A 24,993-nucleotide genomic window follows, 5' to 3' on the forward strand; every position below is an offset into this window, starting at 1 on the left:
GAAATGCAAATCAAAACCACAATGAAGTAGCACTTCACACCCAGTAGGATGGCCAGATCATAACACATGATCATGATCATGATGATGTGGACAAACGAGAATCTTATAATACTGTTGGTGAAAAGGTAAAGTAAAGTGATGCAGTTGCTTTAGAAAACAGTGAGCCAGTTCCTCAAACTATTAAACATAGAATTACCATATAACTTAGCAATTCTACTTCCAGGTATATACTCTAGAGAAATAAAAACATATTCATGTAGAAATTTGTACATGTTTATAGCAGCATTATTTATAATAGCCAAAAGGTGGAAACAATCCAAGTGTCCATCAGCAGATAAATAAATTGTGGAATATGCACATAATGGAATATTATTTAATCATAAATAGGACTGAAGTACTTTCCTATGCTACAACATGAATGAACCTTAGAGATGAACCTTGAAAACATCATGCGAAGTTAAAAAGTCAGTCAAGAAATACTACACACTAACCTATTCCATTCATATGAAAAGTCCAAACTCGAGAAAGCTCTAGAGACAGAAAGTAGATTAGTGGTTGCTTAGGGCTGGTGAGGGAAGCGGGGGAAGAGGGAATAGTGGTTTTCTTTTTGAAGTGGTAAAAATGTTCTAAAGTTGTTTGTGGTGATGGCTGTGCATCTATTAATATACTTTAAAAAGATCACTGAAAAAAAAAAAAAAAAAGATCACTGAATTGTACACTTTAAATGGATGAATTACATAGTATGTTAATTACATTTCAATAAAGTTTTTAACAAGACAAAACAGTAAGACCCACATGGTTAACAAAACAAAACAGTAAGACCCACAGTATGTAGGACAATTAATAGAGAGCAAGGTCATGAGATAAAGTCAAGGGCAAGGGAGAGAAAAGAATCAGAAAGTGACACATCTGTTTATACAGCTGGCTCACATTAGCTGTTCCTTTGTTTACTTCTTAGAAAGCCCAAAGGCGGTAAACTTTTCTTGTTTTGTTTTGTTTTTTGTTTTTTAAGGAAAGGCCTTTGAAGGGATATATAGGTAAAGAGTGAGGATGCAGGACTTGCAAGGAACATGCAGAAGTTCACTTACATTAGGATTTGCTAATTTATTTGAGGCTCTCAATGAGTAGCCATTCAAATTTCTAAGACCAAAGAGAACCAAAAAAAACAAAAAACAAAAAAAACAAAACAAAAACAAAAACAAAAACAAAAAAAAAAAGAGAACCAATGCCATGTAGCCATGCTGCCAGTGGCCCTGGAGTCAGTGTTGTGCTTGGAATAGTAGAAACATACAAGCCATGACACAAAAAATTTACTCTCTACTTTGAAGATACCAGCCCCCGCTGAGTGAATACAGATCCAAAGATTTCCTGATAAGGATAGGTATTGCACAGTAGTACAGTATATAGAATATGGATGTAATCGAGATTGCTGATTATTTTATAATTCAGTCTGAATAAACATTATAAAAGTAATTTAAAAATGAAATGAATACAGGATGCTAGAAAGGACAGAACATTTCTCACATTCAGATGTCTCCCTAATGCTTCCAATAACCAGAGCATGCTATTTAATCCCTCAAGCCATTTTTATTTCTCAGTATGAAAGGACTGGATTTCTGTTCCTCTTTAGAGAAAGAAATCTTGTCCTGAACACACAAAAATGGAATGCAGTAGAGGAGACTGGCCAAGTAGGGGTGCAACAGTAACTCCTGGGAGATCTAAGTCTAGCACAGGAAACCAATCGGGTTTTGTTTATCTCATGATCTGTTTCATATACAAAAGACATTATGAGTCAATCTCCAGTAGTTCACTTTAGCAGCTCCTGATTGCACAAACCTGTACTGGCTTTTAAACACAGTACAAATCTCCTTTCTCCTATTCCCCTTTCCTTTTTACCTGCTACACAGGTAATAGTAAGTTACTACATTCACAACCTTCTACCTATTTATTTAAACTCTAGGGTAACAGAAAGATGATATCCCAAGTCATTTCTATCACATGGAAGAGAATGTTTTCATGTGTCTAAGATTATTTATATATCACATATATATACACAGATGCACATGTACACATATATACACAACACGCTTATACATGTATAAACATAATTACATATATGTACACAAATAGATAATGTTAATCACTAGTTTTTACAAGGCTTTTACATTTTAGCATGATGACTCTAAAACAGTGCACAAAGAAAAATAACTGAACCAGACGATGTCTCAAGATTCTTATTTACAGATGAAGATAAATTATCTAATAGCTAACACTAATGCCAATGAGCTAACAAGAGGCAATTTAACAGATGAGGAGATGCTAACTGTAGCAAGAAGAATAAATGTAGAAGCTAGGAGACAAATGAGAGGATGTCACCATGTGCACACAACCAGAGTGATTTTTTTCCCCACATTGAAATGATATCCCAAAATTTTGCAGTGCCAATGACAACTAAAATAACACCTATCAGAATCAATGAATAATTACTTTCAAATCAAAAAAGTAAATGGAAAGCTTAAACATAATGTGTTTAAAATTGTACAATGTTTAATTTGTTGACCTGTATTTAACCAGAAACATACTTTTAATTTAGCTTTATACCTGTTAGAAATGCATTTGGCTCCATTTTTCTCATTGAGTTCACAGAGATAGCTCTGTGATGTACATCCTGGCCTATCCACTGGTGCCTACATCATTTTCTCCTGCTTAACAAAAACCAGGACCCTATTATTAGGAGAAAGTATTAGGTACTGTTATTAAATTGAGAATAATGTCTCAGTCAAACACTTGCATTTTAGGGCAAACAGAAAGAGAACTGTCCAATATGGTGGAGAAATGTGGAATTAAATAAAAAGGTTTGAAATGGTACTGAAGTTAAAACACAGCATTGACAGGAATGAAGTCACAAATGTACTGGGCCCTGTTAGCAATGGGAAGCCACTGGAGGATTTCAGTGCGAGGAGTAATGTGATGCAATACACATTTCAACAGCATTACTCTGGTGGTTGTACTGAGAACACACTGACTACTTGGCAGATTACTGCAATAATACAGGTGAGAGACGAGGACTGTAGTGCATGAGTGAAAGTGATTTCAGATAGGCAGAGTCAAGAGCATTTGCTGATAGATTAGATGTGAGTATGAAGACAAAGAGAAGTCATAGAATGCTTTCAGTTTTATTGCCTAAAGAACTGGAAGCCAAAATTGTCATTTCTGAAATGAGTAGGAATACCAAAGGAATATATTTTCAGGGAGTATGAGAAGTTTAGCTCAGACTTGTTAGGTTTGATGTGCTTATTAACCCTCCTGGCAGAGGTGCCAAGTAGGCAATTAGATATGAATGCAGAGTTCAGGGGAGAGGTAGGGGTTAAAGATATAAATCTGACAGCCAAGAGCCTATTGGACTGTATTTTAGTCATAAGATGAGATGTTCTCAAGAGTAAGTAAAGCTAGAAAAAGAGGCAACTAATAACTGAGCCCTGGGGCACTCCAAAGTTTAGAGGTTAGAGAAAAGTGAAAGATCAAACAAAGGAGACAAAAGAATTTTGCCACAATAAACAGAAGGAAAATCACATCATGCATTTTCTAAAAGCCAAGTGAGAAAGTGTTTCAAAAGAAAGGGAGGAGTGAACATGTTGAATAATAATGTTAAGTCTAGTAGGATGAGGACTGATCTACTCAGTGGATTTAATCACAGTGTAAATGGTAGAGGTGAGAGCCTAGCTAGCTCTGTGGGTTCAAGAGAGAATGGAAGGAGTTACTGGAACACCAAGATTAGACAACGTTTTCAAAGAATTTTGCCAACAAAGGACAGAAGTGAAAGTAGGTTCAAAGGAAGATGTTTTAAATATGGAAGAATTAACAGTATTGCTTGTTAGTTCACAAAAAAGCTATAATGGACACCTGCCCCGAACACCCTCAAAAAGCAGTAATAAAGGAAAAGGAGGAACTGTTAGAAGCAGTATCTTTGACAAAAGGACGGAAGGTAGTGCACGGCTGGAGAAGTTGGCCTTCCTAAGTAGCACTGGCAGCTTATTCACAGTAACAAAAACATGAAATGGGAATAGATGCAGCTGAGTAAGCTGGTGTTTATCAGCAACACATGGAAGCCGTTTCTGTTTCTATTTCCTTGGTAACCTGGAAAACAAAATTATCATCTGACAGGATGAATGGGGATGAGGTGAAGAAGGTTTGATGAGAGAGAAGAGGAGAGTGGGAGAATTCAGACGTGGGGACGCAGTACAGGACTGCCCGACAGTATGATGGACCCACCTGACGTCAATAACCATCTGCAGTGATCTTCTGGGCGGGACAGAGATGCTATTACTACTCCTTTTCCTAAGCAGCTCTCAAGAGTAGAGCAAGGAGTAAAATTACATTCCTCTGAGCAATAATTCCTAGGAATTGATGATATATCCTTCCTTTTGAGGAAGTGTCCATTTAATCTTACTTTTCTTATTTCTGTCTGCCTTGTTTTATTTAAAAAGATAAGGATTATTTTTTAAGATTTTATTTATTTATTCATGAAAGACACAGAGAGAGAGGCAGAGACAGAGGCAGAGGGAAAAAGCAGGCTCCCTATGGGGAGCTGGATGGAAGACTCGATCCCAGGACTCCGGGATCACGAACTGAGCCACAAGCAGACACTCAACCACTGAGCCACCCAGGTGTCCCAGGGAATATTTTTTTAATCAAACTATTTTGAAGAATCAAATTACCAAATATGGCAGTCATATATAATAAAACTGATAATGAATTTGTTGTTCAAAAAATTAACATGTGTTTCCAAGTGAAACTTAGCAAAGAACAATGCTTTATTGTAACAAGGAAAAGATCAGGAAAAGGTACATGATTTTATTTCCAATGCCTAGTGAAGCACCTGATAATTAGCACTTGAGAAAAATGTTAAATAAAGGAATGAGGGGGCAAATAAATTATGAAACCTACAACAAGAATGACAAAATATAAAGGCATTAAGAACACTGAAAGTAGGATAGGAAAGCATGACAGTAACATATTGAGAAAGGTTTGGGTTCACTGCAAGAAGTGAGTCAGTGGGGTAAAGTGTCCAAAACGATACTCTCTCAAGAGTTTCTTCTTGAAAAATACTTCCTATCCACTCACACATCTCTGAAAGCAATAGAATTGCAAGAGGAAAACAAAAGCAAAAATTTTAGTGCATTATAAAGACAAATATTAAAAACCTTAGGGACATCTGGGGGGTGCTTAATTGGTTGAGCATCTGCCTTCAGCGCAGGTCACAGTCCTGGGGGCCTGGCATCGGGCTCCATGCTGGGCTCCCTGCTCAGCAGGGAGTCTGCTTCTCCCTCCCCCTCTGTCCTTCCCACTCTCCCTCCCCCTGCTCATGCTCTCTCTCAAATAAATAAAATCTTAAAAAAAAAAAAAAAACTTTAAAAAGCTTCCTCATGTTCTTTCTTTCTCTTTCCCTAACCTCTAAGTAGATAGAAATAAAAAAACAAAGCACAATTTTTGTTTCTATGCAATTGTGAGAAATGTAATAAAAAATCTCAAACACTAACTAGAAACAAAAACAACACATATCAATTGATGGCTGCTCTTAATTGTTTCAAAGCAAGAAAACGTAGGGAAAAGTAAAAGACAGATGCAGTCTCATACAGAAATATTTTTTCAACAATCACTCCATAAAATCTTAACTATATTAAATGAATCTTATACATGCTATTTTTTCCAGTGCAACCTTGATATTATTAAAGATTACCCTGATAGAAGCTTTAATTTCTCAAATTAATAAATATTTTGATAATATATCTTCATATTTCATCTTAGAATTCCTTAATCTAAAAACTGTTCGCGGAATGCCGGAATGGCTGAGTGTCTGCCTTTGGCTCAGGTCGCGATCCTACGGCCCTGGGACTGACTCCCACATCAGGCTCCTTGCAGGGAGCCTGCTTCTCCCTCTGCCTATGTCTCTGCCTCTCTGTGTCTCTCATGAATAAATAAATAAAAACTTTGAAATAAATAAATAAAAACTGTTTGCATTTTCATTGCTCTCACAATAAAGTCTTGAGCTACACTGCCCTTATGGCTAAATGTGGCTTACCACCAGTTATCTTACTTCTGGTCTCTCTTGCCCTCACATTCCAAATCCCAGACATCCTGAACTACTCACAGTTCTCTGAATATAATTTGCTCCTTTCAAGCTTCTGTTTTCCTTTGTCAAAAATGCTCTTCTATTACCCAAAATAACGCATATTTCAAGCCTTGCTTCAAACACCAACTTCCTTTGAAAGTGTCCTGCATGTATGCTACTAGCAGGCTACACATTTGTCTGTTTAGTTCCTATCACACACTGCACTATCATACAGCTATCTAATTACTTGAATGTATTCTCCAAAAGTTTATAAATTCCTCTAAAGTAGATATCTGAACTTTTATTATTCATTATGTTTATATTTCAAGTCTTGAGGACACAGAACTTATGGATGGCATGCACACTAAAAAATATTACTCTGAATAAAGTCCTATGTATCTAGAATTCATTAAAAATCATAATTCCTTTTTTAAACCAAAAAGGGTTCTGATAAGAATCATTCAGTATCATAACAAATAATTTAGTAAAAAATTTACAAACCAACAGGCATAAATGTATTCACATACATAAGCTGAATGAAAAACTGCACTAATTTCCCATAATAATACTTTATCTTTTTTCAAATTATAACCACAAAAGCACAAAAATAACATCGCAGTTTATGGTAAATATCTCACCTTGTTTTAGATCAGCATTTCTTGTAACTTCTGACAGATAGCAGGTTGGTAAAGGATAGGATGAAAACATTGGCCAAGGATATGGATCATCACCCTAAAAAAGAAGACAAATGAGTTTAGGAAGTAAGATAAAATACTGAATTTTAAGGCTTTCTGAAATACTAATTTAAACTGGCTTTCAGGGACCCCTGGGTGGTTCAGTGGTTGAGCGTATGCCTTCAGCTCAACGCGTGATCCCAGGGTCTGGGCATCCAGTTCCACATTGGGTTCTCTGTGAGAAGCCTCTGCCTATGTCTCTGCGCCTCTCTCTGTGTCTCTCATGAATAAATAAATATTAAAAATCCTTTAAAAATTAAAAAAAAATAAACTGGCTTTCATTTCATAGGTACTAGAGTTGTAGCCTAACTAAAAGCTATTTGACAATTACAATTCAATTCTCCAAAGGATAATAACCAAAATGAAATGTAATAGAAATGACATTGCACAAGCCCTGAAGACAAATATATGGTAACTTGTTGTAGTAACTAAGACTGATAATGATGGCCTTACTATCTTTTTCCATGAAAGGAAAATTATAGCTTCAAAAGAACCTGTATTTCCTATATCGAAATAGGAAACAAATTTAAAAAACCAAACTGTTTATCTTGCAGTATCAATCATTTCTATCTCATCTTTCCCAGACTGATAGAGCAAAAATGTACTTAATAAAAAAAAATTCCTTCAAGAGAAAGCCAAAGTCTACAAATACTGATGGAAGGAGAAATACTCAATATTGTTAATTAAACGCAAAAAAATATGTTCATCTAATAAAAATTGGGTATCACAAAAGACAAAGACATCCAACATAAACATCACAGCAAACAAAAAGGCAACTTTTTAATGAAACAATAGCCTACTCTGCAATACAAACTAGCACTCACGAGCCCTCTGTCAGGAAGAATACTATTTTCATTTGAAAGTGTTTATTTGTATCCTATGGCTTTTCTAGTAACAAACAATCTTCTTTACCTTACTTACCTTTTCTAGTACCCTTGGAGGCAAAATTCGTTCCATGGGCCCACCAATAAAATTTATTCTAATAAGAACGTGATTTCTTTCTACTGATAAGCCATCAATTATGAAATGCCTGAAAAACAGACATATCAATTTTGTCATCTAAATTGAATATGAATATAAATCTTAACTTAGATTCAGTACAGTATAAAGAAAAAAGAAAATGTTCTATAGAAAAGTCTGGAAAATGATTAACAATGTATCACTTAAAAGGGCTAAATTCATTTTATCTTATAGCTTTCTTTGTCAGAAAACAAAGGACTGATAGAGATGTAACTGATATGAGATAAATATTAATAAAATAATATTTTGTCAAATATTACTGCATTTAAAGAAATGGAATTAAGACCTACATTATTTCTGCAATGACTTTTTCACATTTTTAGTAAAGGTTCCCTTAGATTCTAGGCCTAGTACCTTAAATTCAAAATCTAATGTTGCTTTTGAAGTAGATTCTATACTTTCTCAGCTGTTAATACCATCCTTCTATATCAAATCAAGAGAATCCAGTAATATGCCTGGTCTTCTATATTTTTCCAAACCAGCTAGAATGGAAGTATATATTATATATATATATATATATATATATATATATATATATATATATATACACACACACACACAAAATATATATATAGATTTATACATATAAATAATATTAAACATTTATAATATTTATATATTTATATATTAAATATATAAAAATATTTATATTATATATTTATAATATATTTATAATATTTATAATATATACATATATATTTTGTTATTTAATTACAGACATGAAAATAATACCAGTTTTTGAATGTGTATTCAATGAATGTCAGCCAAATTGAGGCAATGACAAGTATAACAGAAAAAATTAATCATGATATTACCATAACTTCATTTCGTAATAATCAGAATTTATGAATATGAACTGACATAATTAAGAGAATGAAGTAAAGATAGAGAGTAACTCTACAAGGGACATGAAATCAAACATTTTGTTTAATAAGTCATCTTACACATGCAGCCTGAATTTGAAGGTGATACAACTTCATGGAACCATCAATAAAATCAGATCTTTAAGAAAAAGCTCAATTAAACAAAAACTTAGAAAGTAGTACTGTTCAAACCCTCCCCATGACCATTTATCATAAAATTTCTAATGGTGACATTTATGATAATTGCTTTTTACTTTGTTATTTAAATCTGGGGAAAAACATGAAACTATATGCACAAAATTACTGTCTTAACAGAGCATCTGTAAAAAAAGACTATTGTTACTAATATTGTGTTTTAATAGTTTTTTGTTTGTTGGTTTTACCTGTGGCTTTCAGAGGTCTCTAAGATATTTTCTTCTTGAGCATTTAGTAACATTTCAGATACTTGATACTGAGCCTCTAGCAGGAGAAGAGTGTCTAGATCACAGCACACCACACTTAATAACCTATATAAAAAGAGACAATAAAAGCAGATTTTATAAAATATATCCTAAAAGTTTAAGAAACTTTCTTGGTGTCTCAAAAGAATACCTCCACATGGGAATACAAATTTTATGAAAAAGATCACAGTTTCTTCAAACACATTTGTAATCTTTTTGATTAGTTATAGACTTCAAAAGTTCTTCTCATTGGAACATTATTTAAAGATCAGGGGCATTTTCTAATCTAGTTTTTTAATTATCTAAATGTAGGAATAGTAAATTCTCAGCTACTAATTTAGAAATTAGAGAACATTAGCAAATTCATAAAAACTGCAAACTGCCACCACTTGTATCAGCAATTACACAAGGAATGACAGACTAATTTTTCTACCCATCCAGGAAATGTTCATTAGGCAAAATGTCAATGGCTAACTTTATAATTGCCAGATAAAGCTGAGAACACCCAAACATACTGATCTATCTTTAAACATGCATGATTTCCACTTGTCTCCCAACATTGATAAAAGAGAGATAAGTGGAAATCATGCGGCTCCTGCTGCGATGCAAAAGCATGTACACTGCACAATCTATGAAATATTCTTGCCAAGAAAATTAAACCTGAAACTAGCCAGCAAGCTATTACACATTACACTATCAGCTTACAGGAAATACAAAAAGCAGAGAAATATGATGAAAGATGACCACAAGGAGGAAAACAGTAACTACGCCGAGAATTTGGAAAATCCCACACATTGTTATATATTATTTTTTCAGGGAAAAAATATGAAAAAGGGATAAGGTAACTTATAAATTAAAAGCAAAATATCAAGCAGATGTGAAGATTCTGTTCTGATTGTGATTTAAGCAAAACCTATAAAGTGCAGTTTTTAGTCACATAGGAAAATATGGGATAGATACTGAATGAGATCAGGAAAATGGTGTTAATTTTGTTAAATATAACCATGGCAAAGTGGTAATGCTTTTTTTAAATAAACAGGTCTTAAATGTTAGATATACATACCAAATTGTTCCTAGAAAATGGCATATCTGGAATTTGCTTTAAAGAACTTAAAAAATGTTTATGGGAGCAGGGGAGAGAGATAAAACAAGACTGGAAAATACTAATAACTGATAAAAGTAAGACAGGTACATGGAACTTCCATTATATTATTGCTCATTCTACTTCTCATATGTTTAAAAATTCTATGATAAAAAAGTATATTAAAAAGATAATATGAAGACAACATCAATTAGGTGGCTATGGTAGATTGAGTGGTTAGGGACGGTTTCTGTGAAAGGTGGCATTTGAGGAAACAAAAGATTCAAGAAGCAACCAGCCTTCTAATCATGCACTTCCTGATTTATCTTAGAGTTATATTCAAAGATGAGCACAAAGTCATATTTAGAAGAACACTTACTGCAGAGTGGTCATAAGAGCAAATAAAAAATTTTAAGAGTCCAGTCATAGAACGGAGTTCAAATGTTTGAAGAGGATTTTATAGTGGTATACTATGCAGATTTTCAACATAGCAACTATATATGTTTAGATAAAGAATTATCTCCAAGTTATGTTAAGTGAAAACAGAGCAGCACACAGCACTGTATATAGCAGTATCATTTGAATAAAAATGAAAAATCACTTGAATATACTCATAAATACATACTTGTTTTTTTGTTTTGTTTGTTTTTAAAACATTTTATTTAATTATTTTGGGAGAGAGAGAGTGCACTCAGTGGGGTAAGGGACAGAGGGAGAGGGAAAAAAAGAGAATCTTAACCATGGAGCCCAGCATGGCCCTCGATCCCATGACCCTGAGTTCATGACATGAGCCAAAATCAAAAGTCAGATGCTTAACCAAGTGTGCCACCCAGGCATACTAAATATGTATTTGTTTTTACATAGAATCTCTCTACAAGGACAAAACAACTGGTAAGAATTGTTAGCTTTGGGGGTGAGGAGGAACATACTTCTGAGTATCTTTTTTAGTTTTTGAACTTGGTGCAACTGCATGTTTTACCTATTCAGTGGCATCCATAAAGAGAAAAAATGTTTGACAGATGCCTTTAAGAGTCAAAAATGGTGAGAGGAGTGAAGATCATGGAGTAGTAGGAAGCCCTTATGCTTGCCTCATCCCTTGATGACAGCTAGATAATTGTCAAATCATTCTGAATACCCAGGAGATCAATCTGAGGACTGGGAGAACAAACTGCATAACCAGAGGGAGAAAAGAGGCCACATCATGGAAGGTAAGACGTATGGTGATGTGATTCAGGGAAGAAAAGAATCTTGGGTGCTGCAGAGAGGAGGGAGCCCTGATCATGGAGAGATGAGAAAGAGAGAGAGAGAGAAACAGAACACAGGGGACTGCACAAGAAAGACACTTTCTCAAAAACACTGAGAAAATAAGAGGAGCTGATTATCATAAGTTTTATAAACAGCAGAGCTGAAAGTCTGAAGTTTTAGAAGTCCATACCACTCCCAGGGTAAGCCAGGTGGGCACAGTGTGCTCCTGTAGAGAAAAAGGGCAGAGGCCCTGGAGCTGACTGTATGCTCTGAGGATCCCCTGGATCATGCTGGGCGAGTTCCCCTTCTTGGAGTGCATTTGAGAGAGGCAGCACTGCCTCTCAAGGGACAAAAGAGCTGTGGGTGCCATTGAGCTGCCCCATTCATTAGCTTATGAGCAGAGATGACTACTGAGGGCAGCTAATCTGGATACCGGCTTTTTGCTACACTTTATCATAAACTCCAAACCCCTGCACGGTCCTACAACTGCTTTTCTGGAACAAACTAGTACTAGCCAGAGCTTGGTGAGATTGGTGAGACCTTCCCCCAAAGGATCTGCACCAGGTTCCTAAAATTTGTAGTTTTGAAACCCAGCTGCAAACCAAGGATAAAACAAAGGAGCACTAGGCCACCAGGTAAGCAGAAGCCTTAGACACAGACAGGGTGAAGGCAGGGATTTCACGGAAGCCAGAGATACAAGAGAGGAAACTGTTTGCTCTTCTGTGAGGACCTCTTGAACTGTGGTAGGTGTGAACTCCCCTGTCCAGAAACAAGAGAGGGCTGACATCATTTTTCACCACTCGCATCAGCACAGACCTTCAGGGAGGGACAGAGTGCATACAGTGGAGGCTGGAGCAGCTTACACCACACCCTGCCCCTCTGTGCTCTCCACCTGTCTTTTTAATAGGGCAAATATGATTGAGAGAGCAGCAGCAGGTCCCTCCCCTAGAAGACCAGCTGCATGCTCTAGGTCTACTCATCAGAGTGCTACAAAGCTTCAGCTGTAGTGGAAATAGGCCCAGGAACAGGCTTTCCTAACACATAAAAGACAGAGACCTAGACGAAATGCCAAGATGGAGGAATTCATCCTAAAAGAGAAAACAAGAAGAGGTCACAGGCAGGGAGGCAATTAAAATAGATATAAGTAATATGTCTGAACCAGAATTTAAAACAAAATCATAAGTATACTAGCTGGCCTTGAGAAAAGCATAGAAGAAACCAGAGAAACCCTTAGCACAAAGATAAATGACCCAAATACTAGTCAGTCAGAAATAAAAAATGCTATAACCAAGATGCAAAACAGATGGGATTTGTGATGACCACAAGGACAGAAGAAGGAGAAGATGAATAAGTGATATAAAAAATAGAATTATGTAAAATAATAAACCTGAAGAGGGAAAGAAAAATTTGGATCACAAATTCATTTAGGAAACTTAGTGACTCCATAAAATATAATAGCATTCGTATTATAAGAGTCCCAGAAGAATAAGAGAGAGGAAAGGGGCCAGAAGGTTTATCTGAGCGAATCATAGCTGAAAACTTCCTAATCTGAGGAAGAAAGAGACATCCAAATCAAGAACGCACAGAGAACTCCCATCAAAATAAACAGAAGCCTGCCAACACCAAGACATATCTTAGTAAAATTTGCAAAATACAGAGATAAGGAAAGAATACTGAAAGTTGCAAGGGGAAAGAAATCCCCTAACCTACAAGGGAAGACAAATCAGGTTAGCAGCAGATCTATCCAAAGAAACTTGCAAAATACAGAGATAAGGAAAAAATCCTGAAAGTAGCAAGGCGAAAGAAATCCCCTAACCTACAAGGAAAGACAAATCAGATTAGCAGCAGATATATCCACAGAAACTTGGCAGACCAAAAGAGAGTGGCATGATATATGCAAAATGCTAAATGGGAAAAATCTGCAGCAAAGAATACTTTATCCAGCAAGGATGCCATTCAGAATAGAAGGAGAAATAAAGAGTTTCCCAGACAAACAAAAACTAATGGAACTTCATAAACACTAAACCAGCCATGCAAGAAATATTAAAGCAGACTCTTTGAGAGGGAAAGAAAAACCAAGAGCAACAAAGACCAGAAAGAAACAGGGAGAATCTCCAGAAATAACGACTTCACAGGTAATACAATGTCACTAAATGCGTATCTATGAATAATCACTCTGAATGTAAATGTAATAAATGCTCCAATCAAAAGACACAGGGTATCAGAATGGATAAAAACAAATAAACAAACAAAAAAACCAAGACCCATCTGTATACTGCCTCCAAGAGACTCCTTTTAGAGCTAATGACACCTCCAGATTGAAAGTGAGGGGATAGAAAACCATTTACCATGCTAATGGACATCAAAAGAGAGAATAGCCATACTTAAAATAGACAAAGTCACTTTTTAAACCAAGGACTGTAACAAGAGATGAAGACAGGCACTATATCATAATAAAGGGGTCTGTCAAATAAGAAGATCTAATAATTATAAATATTTGTGCCCCCCAACTTGGGAGCACCCAAACATATAAATCAATTAATAACATAAAGAAGCTCAGTGATAACAATACAATAATAGTAGAGAACTTTAACACCCCACTTACAGCAATGGATAGATAATTTAAGTAGAAAATCAACAAGGGAACAATGGCTTTGAATGACTCACTAGACCAGATGGACTTAACAGACCTATGCAGAACTTTTCATCCTAGAGCAGCAGAATACACATTCTTTTCCAGTGCACATGGAACATTCTTCATAATAGATCACATTCTGGGTCACAAATCAGGCCTTCACAAGTATAAAAGGACTAAGATTACACCATGCATCTTTTCTGACCACAATTCTATAAAACCTGAAGTCAACCACAGGAAAAAATTTGGAAAGACCAAAAATACACAAAGGTTAAAGAACATCCTACTAAAGAATGAATGGATTAACCAGGAAATTAAAAAAGAAATTAAAAACACATGAAAGCAAATGAAAATGAAAACATGATAGTCCAGAACTTTTGGGATGCAGCAAAGGTGGTCATAAGAGAGAAGTACATAGCAATATAGGTCTCACCTCTCTAAAATAAATAAATTTTTAAAAAAAAGGAAGAAAGAAAAGAATTCATCTCTCTTCTTCTCAAACTGTTCCAAAAAGTAGAAATGGAAGGAAAACTTCCAAACTCATTCTATGAGGACAGCATTACCCTGATTCTAAAATCAGACAAAGACCCCACTAAAAAGGACAACTATAAGCCAACGTTCCTGATGAACATGGGTGCAAAAATTCTCAACAAGATACGAGAAAATTGAATCTAACAGTACATTAAAAGGACTATTCACCACAATCAAGAGGGATTTATTCTTGAACTGTAGGCTAATTCAGTATTCACAAATCAGTGTGATACACCACATTAATAAAAGAAAAGGTAAGAACTACATGATATACTCAAAGGATGCAGAAAAAGCATCTGACAAAATACAGAATCTATTCTTGATAAAAATCCTCACAAAACAGGTTTAGAGGGAACATACTTCAACATCATAAAACCTATTTATGAAACACCCACAGCTAATATCATCCTCAATGGGGAAAAATGGAGAGCTTTTCCTCTGCCGTCAGGAACAAGATAAGGATGTCCACTCTTACCACTGTTATTTAACATAGAACAAAGTCCTAACTTCAACAATCACATAAGAAAAGGAATATACAAAGGAATATTACTCAACTATCTAAAACAATGAAATCTTGTCATTTGCAACATTGTGGATGGAGCTAGAGTGTATTATGTGCTAAGCAAAGTAAGTCAGAGAAAGATAAATACTGTATGATATCATTCATATGTAGAAAATAAGAAACAAAACAGATGAACACAGGGTAAGGGGGGAAAAAAGATGGAAGCAAATCACAGCCTCTTAAACTATAGAGAATAAACTGACAGTGGAGGTGCGCAGCGGATGGCCTAAATGGGTTATGGGCATTAGGGAGCACACTTATTATGTTGAGAACTGGGTGTTATCTTAAGTGATGAATTAAATTCTACTCCCGAAACCAACATTGTACTATATATGTTAACTAACTAGATTTTAAATTAAAATTTGGATTAAAAAAGAATCAAATACGGTAATTCAATGTCACTCCCTAGGAATCTGGCAAAATAAACTAAATATATATAAAACTAAGGGAAAAATCTGTCATCAATTTAGAGAAATGGTCCATACTTAGTTTATAAAACTAAAAACATTTTTTGCTAGATAAAATACAATAAAACCAAAAGACTCAGAGTTCTTTGAAGATTACAGTGTTAATTTGGCATTTCCCCTTTCTTATCCTAGAAATAACTTCATGGATTGAGGGGAAAAGAAAATAGCATAACATAAAAATTTTTAGCCATAAAATAAATTGAAGGCAGTCAAGTGTAGCAAAAATAGAACAAACACTGATAGGGGAGGGGTAGAAATTGAGAAAAAAAATGTCATGGCTGCCCATGACAATAAAACACAACAAAATACCACCACCACCACCACCACCACCACCTCCCCAAAGAATAAACTCCTAAGTAAAAACAACACATTTCTCAAAATTGAGACATAGAATGTAGAGGAAAAACTTTATGGTCTGTTTGCAACAGTGAAAAAAGGCAGCAGAAGTATCCCTGGTCCTACTATGTTTCTTAGTAGGAAGAGGAAATGTGGAACAAGGAGTCAGACAGGCAATAAATTCATTATTGGTTATAGAGATAATTTTTAGTAACAAAACTGACTACCTCCATAGTCAGATGGGTGGGACAGCACAAAAAAGGGTCTCACACACACACAACTCAGGCCTATAGAAAAATTCCAGCTAACGGGAAACATGATCCTCTTTTCTCTTCAACAAGAGCCTCCTACAAACAGCCGATAATGAAGAGATTAACATCTCTTCAAATACCATGGGATATGTACAAAGGTGCTCCAAGAAAAAGGAGGAAAATAACAGGATGAACAGATGCTAAATACAAATACACACACAAACAGTTGCCATTAAACACTTGAAAACTATGACCAAATAATTTTCCATGAATTAAGTTGTATCAATGTATCAAAATACATTGTACTACTTATAGAATGTTATGTCAAAAATATTTAATAAAAGCAATGGTCTCCAATAAGCTCTTCACAAAGTAGAGCTGTACAAGCTCAGGGGAAAAAAAAAGGAGAAAAAAAAAACAATTTAAAACATCAACTGGCAAAGCTAAGAAAAAAAAGAATAAAACTGTTATAAAAATTAAAGCACAATTGGAAGCAGAAAAAAAAAGCACTCTTAAAAAACACTGAATAGGAGTGTGGAAAATATAATGGAAATAATTTAAATTGTCAATTTCTTGATGAGGAAACAGAACTAGCAGGACACACCTTAATGATATCAGTCAAGAGATTCTGTGAGAAAAGAAGCCATGAACCTAAGTATATAAAGTACGACATGTCCCAGGGTAAACTGCACCAGAATAGTCAACACTGAGACGGAGCCTAGTCAAGCTATTAATTAGATTTAAATTAAAAGAATCAGTGGGGTATCCAGGAAAAAAAAAAAAAGATCAAATCACTAAGTGTGTGTCGGGGTGGGGGTGAGGTTAAGTTGGTTTCAGACTCTCCGCAACACCATTCAATACCAGCAAAACAATGGAATAACTACTAGGAAGAGGTGTAACATCAGAACACATTACAAAGGGATCCCTGGGTGGCGCAGCGGTCTGGCGCCTGCCTTTGGCCCAGGGCACTATCCTGGAGACCCGGGATCGAATCCCACATCGGGCTCCCGGTGCATGGAGCCTGCTTCTCCCTCTGCCTATGTCTCTGCCTCTCTCTCTCTCTCTCTCTCTCTCTCTCTCTGTGTGTGACTATCATAAATAAATAAAAATTAAAAAAAACACATTACAAAGCTGCAGTAATCTTTAAAGTGAAGTAATGATATGTGAATAAAAAAAAAAAAAGAAAGAAAAAAAATCCAGACATAGACTCAGTTATCTAGAGCGATTTTTAATTACATCAAGAACAGACAAAATATCCTGAATATATGGAGCCAACGAAGAAAGATGTCAAGGATGACTTTATAGAGATATTTTGTTAGAAAAATAGGAAGGATCAACTAAGTAAAAAGGCTTTAAGTTATGAAGGTGTATGGAGACCTAGTGGTCTTTCTGCTTTCTCTAGGCTACTTATCAGTGAACAGGAGGTGAAACTGACCCTCAGTGTCCTCTGGTTTATGCTCAAAAGAAGGAGTCTATAGGATCTAGAGTACAATGAGATGGTCCAAGGTGAACTGGAGCAACTCTGAAAACAAATATATGCCAGACTGGATTCTCCTCATTAGAGAATGAGTAAACAGAAACTTTAACAAATCATGTACGACTTTTAAGATCTTACAAGTAATAGGAATAATGTAAAGCTTAGCAAATTTGGTCCTGCAATAAATTAAAAAACAGCAGACTGTGACCAAGTACAGCTCATTCCAGGAAGAATAGTTTAATATTAAAACATCTCCTGATGTAATTCATAACATCAGTATGTAATAGAAAAGAACCATATAATCATCAGATCAGATGCTTAAAAGCTACTTAAGATTCAACATCTACTCTCTATCCCCTGCCCTCAAAGAAATTCTAAGTAAATTAAAGAAAGGTTACTTCTTTAATTTGATTTTAAAAACAAATTTATCTCCATGCAAGAGCTAAAAGCATAAACAGGAAATGCATTCCCATTAAGGTCATGAGGAAGGCAAAATTGCCTATTATTTTTTAATATTTTCTAGAAGTTTAAGCCGAATGTAAAAAAAAAAAAAAAAAAGATGAAAAAAAAAAGCCATTATGAAAAGAGCTAATAATGTTCCTTTAGAAGATGATAAGGCTGTTTATTTGGAAACCACTCTTCCATGACACAAAATTCAATTTACTTAATTCTAAGAAATATTGGTTGAATACCTACTAAGTGCCAACCACTGTTTAAGCACCCAGGATACATCACTGAACACAACTGCACGAAAATCCCAGGCCTCATGGAATGCAAAATACTAGAGGGAAAGACAATATAAAAAGTTAACAAAACACAGTATGGATACAACTAAAGCAGGAAAGAAAGTGAATACAGAGTTTTAAGAAGGAGGTGATAGGGATGGATACCTAAACGCAATTTTAAATAAGGTGGTTATGGAAGACCTCACCAAGAAGGTGACAAACACTTCATGAAGACCTGTTAGAAATGAGGAAGCAAGCCTGGAGCCATCAGAAGGAAAAGTGTTTCAGGCAGAATAGCTTGAACAAAGAACCTAAGGTGAGAGCGTGTCTGGCATGTTTGAAGAGTGAGGTGCCCAGTAAAACTGAAGAGGAATAAACAAGGGAGAAGTATTAGGAGATGAGGTCAAAGCAATATGAGGGGTCCAGATCACACAGGACTCTCTAAGGCCATTGCAATAACTCCAGATTTTTCTTTGATGACATGAGAAACCACTGGAGTATGGTTTTATCCTGATGAGAGAAACCTTGTGAGTATAGAATCGACGTGATCTGATTTGTGTTTTAATGGGATCACTCTGGTGGCTATATATAAAACAGACTGAAATTAGGCAGGGATTGAAAAAGATACACCAGTTTTAAAAAGCTATAGCCATAATTTAGATAAGATAGTGGCTTAAAACAGGGTTTTGTTTGTAAAGAATCTATTGATCAGAAAAATGGCTCTGTAATAAACAGACTCTAGGATCCGCAAGATGCCCACCCTCCTGGCACTCATGCCTTCCTGTGATTCCCTTTATAGGCAGGACCTGACTTGCCTCTAATCAGAGAATGTTAAAGGTGAGGAAAGAGATAGGATTATATGATTAAGTTACATAAGATTATGTGTCCTGCTTGAAGTCTCTCTACTCTGCTGGCTCTGAAGGAACAAAGCAGTCATTTGGGGGAAGACACATAGCAAGGAACTGCAGATGGCCTCTAGAGGTTGGGGATAACCTTCAGCTGACAACCTACAGAGACCTCTAGCCTATAGATAGCAAGTAAATAAGACCCTCATTCCTAAGATCATGAGGAACTACATTCCACCAACAGTTTGTGTAAGTTTGAAAAAGTTTGTGTAAGTTTGAAAGTTACCTAACTGAACTTCACATGAGACCACTGCCCCAGGTAGCACCTTGATGTAGCCTTGTGACACTGTGGACAAAGGACCCAGCTAAGGTGTACCAAGACAGAAACTGGCATAATAAATAAGTGTTGTTTCAAGCCACATGGTTTGTGGTAATACATTATAGACAAATAGAAAAAAGCTCCAACATTTATATCCAAGAAACTATAAGTATGTGTCATTTGGTTGATATGGAGAAAACTAGAAACAAGAGGAAAAAAGTATGTGTATGTAAATATATATGAGATACATGTATATGAGAACTATGTAACCAGTAACAAAATACAAAAAAAATTTACATATAACATACCAGTAATAACCATTTAAAACATTACCATGGAAAATGAAATTGTGTTCACAATAGCAAAAATAACATAGAAGATAACAATGAGAAATGCATAGGCCTATATGTAGAGTGCTAAAACATATCACTATAGGATGTAAAAAATTTTACTAGACATAGTGCCTATCTAGATTAGAATATTAAATATTATGAAGATGTATATTTGATTCAGTTACAAAGTTAGTTTAAATGTACATTATGTAATAATTTAAGGTTTAAGCTTCTTATAAGAGTTCAACAAAATGCATCCACTAATAATCTAAAAGGAATATTTTAAAAGAGAATAATATAAATAAATGAATAATTTGTATATACATTAAATCTTTATCAGATGCTTTTTCATATTCTAAATTTGGGAGAAGTATAACATATTTAGTCTCACAAAAATTCTATGAGGAATTTCTGTCTCTATTTCACATATGAGGAAACAGAAGCATAGAGAGGTCAAAACTCTAAGTCTAATATTACTCTGGCAATGTGATTCCAGAGCCCATGTTCTTAACCACAGATTGATACTGCCACATACTATAATACATACTGAGGACCATAATATTAAGCTACAAATATTAAATTCACAAAAGATATAGAAGGCCTCATTGGAAAAAAAAAAACAATTTAATGAGAGTAATTAAAGAACACTTAAATAGAGATACATATCATGTTTACAAACTGGACAACTCAGTATTATAGAGATGTCAATGAACTCACTATTGATCTAAAGAGTCACTCCAATAATAATTAAAATCCCAGTAGACTGGTTTGTGTAACAGACTGACTGTGAAATTTATATGGAGGGGCGCATAGGTGACTCAGTTGGTTAAGTGTTCAACTCTTGGCTTTGACTCAGGTCATGATCTCAGGGTTGTGAGATCAAGCCCTCCTGTACTGGGCTCTGGGCTCTGGGCTCAGTGGAGAGTCTGCTTGAGATTCTTTCACTATCCCTCTGCCCCTCTCCCTGCTCTCTCTCTCTCTAAAATAAATAAAATCTTTTTAAAAAAATTATATGTAAAGGAAAAAAGTAAAAGTAGCCAAGATATTTTTTGAAAAAAAAAGTGGAAAGAATTGTTCTATCAGTTGTTGTAATTTATTACAAAGCTATACTAATTAAAACAATGTGATACTTGTATAGTATGAAAAAAATCCAATTGAACACATTAGGAAATTCAGAAACAGACTTCTGCATATTCAGATACCTGTTTTGCAACACAATGAAAAATTATGCAGATATGTATGTATACAAATAAATATGTAGCTGACATTTCACATGTAATAGAGTTGTTTATAATAGCCCAAAGTAGAAAACTGGAAATAACCCAAATGTCCACCAACAGCATAATATATAAACAAAACACAATATATTCATACAATGGATTATGCAGCAATGAAAATAAATTAACTGAAATACATGCAACATTAATCTTAGAAATAATGCTACACAGAAAAGGTCAGGCATGATAGAATATACAGTCTATGCTACCGTTAATATAAAGCTCCAAAAGGCTCCAGCAAAATTAAAATACATTGTTTAGGAATACATGCCTATGTAGAAAAAATATAAAGTAAACCAAAGAAGTAAATTTAGCCATGAAAATCAGAATAGTGGTTACCATAAGAGAGAATGAAGGGACTCATGATCAAACAAAATCAAATAAAAAGAGAATAAGTTCTCTTAATATGTTTACTCAATGGGGATTATGTGGACATTTATTTTACAACAATTTGTTAAGTTATAGGTTTATATTTTATGTAATATTTATATTTTTAATATTTCAGAAAAATAACAACTATTATCTACGAATGCAATGGAAAAAACCAGTCATTACATCCATAAGTATAAACATGTAGGTAACAAATAAATCTAGAACATTTATAAAAAATGCATGCTCTAATAATTATGCAAAAAGATTCTTGTAAGACTCAATAATAATACTATTTGCTACTCAATTATGTAATCATCTAATAAACAGATCTTAATGGCTCATTAATTATACCAGCATATTTATATAAGCTAGCAGTCAGACTAAACATGGAAGGAAACGCCTAATTTTTTTTAGCCCAAAGATAATATTAAAGCCAAGTTTACAGAGTAAATAGAAGTGTGCAGATTATTTTATAGCCATTGATCTAGAAAAATGACCAGAAAAACATATCTCAAAATGTAAATATGAGTATGTATATAACCAATTGTTTATTTTTTATGAACAGAGAAAAAGTATTAAAAATAATTTAGTTATATTAAAATATCAACAGCAAGTTACACTGGCAAAAATTTCAGAATAGTATGTGTATTTAATACATGTCTATCTCTCTCAGGATACGGTTAGAAGTAGATTAACTCTACCTACCCCAGATATAAACCTTCTTAGCTTAGGTATCATTAAGTTACTTTTATTGAAATAAGTTTCTGTACATCAAAAGACAAACAAAAGTCAAAGACCTTAGATGTTCCTTTATTTCTGATTTCATGTAATGCTAAGCAGTCTTATCCATGCTATTATAGTCTTGTGGCTCCTATAAGCCCAAACAGTCTAGCACCCTAGGTACTATGAAATTGCTATTTGAAGGTGGTAAAGATACAAAAGAGTTTGTCCATAGCAAAACTTCTGGAGGCATAACAAATGATTAAAGTGGGAAGGGATTCAGGCCCCTATAGTAACTCTGTGAAAGCATTTGGATAACTGTGGTGATATTTAGCCAACTCTATTACCTCATTTGAACCAAGTTTATTGATGACATCTAATAAACTAACATCCAATAATCCAGCTTTCTCACCTTATTTCAGGTACTGAAGGCTAAATCCTTATCTCTATTAGACATTTAATGCTGCACATAAGCATTATTTCTAGACAAATAATCCACAGAAATCTTACTGCCACAAGGGGAAAGAAAATCTAATAAGTGAATTAAATTTTCTGTGAAGAAATACAGACATCCCTGAAATACATTACTCAAATAAAATGGCCACAATTTATAAACTACATTTGGAAAAAAGAGCAATATAAAATATTGATAGTTTCAGGATTTTTCCAGTCTTCTAACAGTGGAAAGCCAACCATGTTTTTATCGTTGATAACAAAATATTCTGAAATACTAAATACTGACCATGAGCCTCTGTGAACAAAGTTCCATATACATCAGAAATTGGAAGCACTGTTCAATCTGCCCAATGGTCTTGTCTTTCCCCAAGCCTTAGTGTGTTTTCATTATATGTAATAAAAGACATCAAGATAGTCTGCTTACAAAAATCAATTAACGAACCTTCTACAAATAGTAAGATAATGCTGATTTGTCCAATGTGAACACCAGAAGCATCTGCTTTCACCAACATGGAAAGTAGTAATACAACTATTAATTTTATCAAAATTTAGTCCAAGACCACCTTCATTGTCCTACCATCCCTCAGGTCACCAAGAAAAACTATTTATATAATGTTAACTGGACGTCCCTCAGTGGAAGGAAGTAGCTGGTACTCTAGATGTTTTATTTAAACATAGGTGTGCCAGAGAGTGAGATATCCATACAAATTGAGAGGTTTGCAAAACAGAAGAACATATGGAAGAGGGGGAAAGAGAGAGGAAAACAAACCATAAAAGAATCTTTTTTTTTTCTTAAGATTTCATTTATTTATTTAAGAGAAAGACAGCCTGAATAAGTGAGGAAAGGTGCAAAGGGGGAGGAGACAGACGGGGAATCTCCCCCAGACTTCACGCTGAGCAGAGGCTCATGGCTCCATCCAGGCCTTGACCCCACCACCCTGAGATCATGACCTGAGCTGAAACCAAGAGTCAGACACTTAACCAACTAAGCCACCCAGGCACCCCAACCCTAAGAAACTCTTAAAGACAGAGAACAAACGGAGGGGTGATGGAAGGAGGTGGGCGGGGGATGGGCTAGACAGGAGATGAGCATTAAGGAGGGCACTTGTGTGATGAGCACTGGGTGTTGTATTTAAGTGATGAGTCATTGAACTCTACTTCTGAAACCAATATTGCACTGTATGTTAACTAAACAGAATTTACTTAAAAATTAGAAAAATAAACAAAAAGCCATTAAAAAAAACAACAAATTGAGAGGTTTGCCACCTCCGTGAAGTTTAAGTTGCTTAAGTTGTTGTAGCCTAGAATGTTAAGACATCACATGCAATGCGCATAGTGCATTACTGAATCTTCTGTTTATCAAGAAGTAACATAATGCATAATTTTAGCCTCTCTGAATTCTGGAAGCAGTATCTGCCACATTTGGGTGTGCTGCTCGGAACTACCTATCAAGTAACCCTTAACCCTCAACTTTATGTGACCCAAAGGCTGGAATAAGCTCTGAAACCTAGGCAGGCTCCAAGTCAGGAAAATCTATCACTTGAGCCCTTAGTCCAGCGATTCAATGTTGATCAAAGTCTCAGTAATGGCTGATAAGATACTACAAGGGCAATACAAGATTTACACAAGATCTCCTATGATTTTGAGAATCCATGTTCTCTTTGTTAAATAAATATTCTTGTTTAAGGAACATAATCTCCAACACTGGTCATCACGGCCACTTGGTTCGGAAGCCCATCTGAGAAGCACTAGGGTAGCTAAGGAAAGAGGCTGATCCATCAACAAAAGGAATTATTTTACCTCCTTTATAGAAGGAGAGAGTCCCCTTCAAGGGCATTGATATGAGTCAAAAATATTATCTCAGTCTGGGTATATTATCAGAGGAGCATCTATATACCTCTTCTACCAATCTTCTTAAATCAATCTTCCAATCTTTTTTTACTCTGAGCCCCTGACCATCCAGGATAGCCATTAGGCATGTTCTATAAGCTTATATCAATATCTAAAGTCGTATCTCTGTCTAGACTAAATAAATAGGTAGACATGCTACTTCAAAATTTTCCCTCCGAAAAGCTATAAAGCTATAGTAGCCCAATTCTAGCAGGTAGCATATCATGCAGCACCAGATTTAGTTTTTTCTTACTCCCTTGTCACCTACTTAGAGAAAGCTTCCCAGGAGCCATAGGTAGAGTC

The 24,993-nt window shown here is 35.1% G+C and overlaps 1 protein-coding gene across 2 annotated transcripts in view; it reads right to left on the reverse strand.

The window, feature by feature from the left end:
* Positions 1-24,993, reverse strand: part of TBC1D32 (TBC1 domain family member 32) — a 203,485-nt gene that overhangs the window by 60,345 nt on the left and 118,147 nt on the right. For both annotated transcript variants that reach the window (XR_005986056.1, XM_041743860.1), the window contains exons 24-26: positions 9,113-9,235; positions 7,768-7,876; positions 6,751-6,844 (exon numbers count right to left, since the gene is read on the reverse strand). Coding sequence is in view for 1 of the 2 variants with exons in the window: in XM_041743860.1 (XP_041599794.1) it covers positions 6,751-6,844; positions 7,768-7,876; positions 9,113-9,235 (326 nt within the window). In the remaining variant the exon portion in view is untranslated. The remainder of the gene's footprint in view (positions 1-6,750; positions 6,845-7,767; positions 7,877-9,112; positions 9,236-24,993) is intronic.

This window comes from Vulpes lagopus, chromosome 2, assembly GCF_018345385.1.
Source record: "Vulpes lagopus strain Blue_001 chromosome 2, ASM1834538v1, whole genome shotgun sequence".
Taxonomy (NCBI): Eukaryota; Metazoa; Chordata; class Mammalia; order Carnivora; family Canidae; genus Vulpes; species Vulpes lagopus.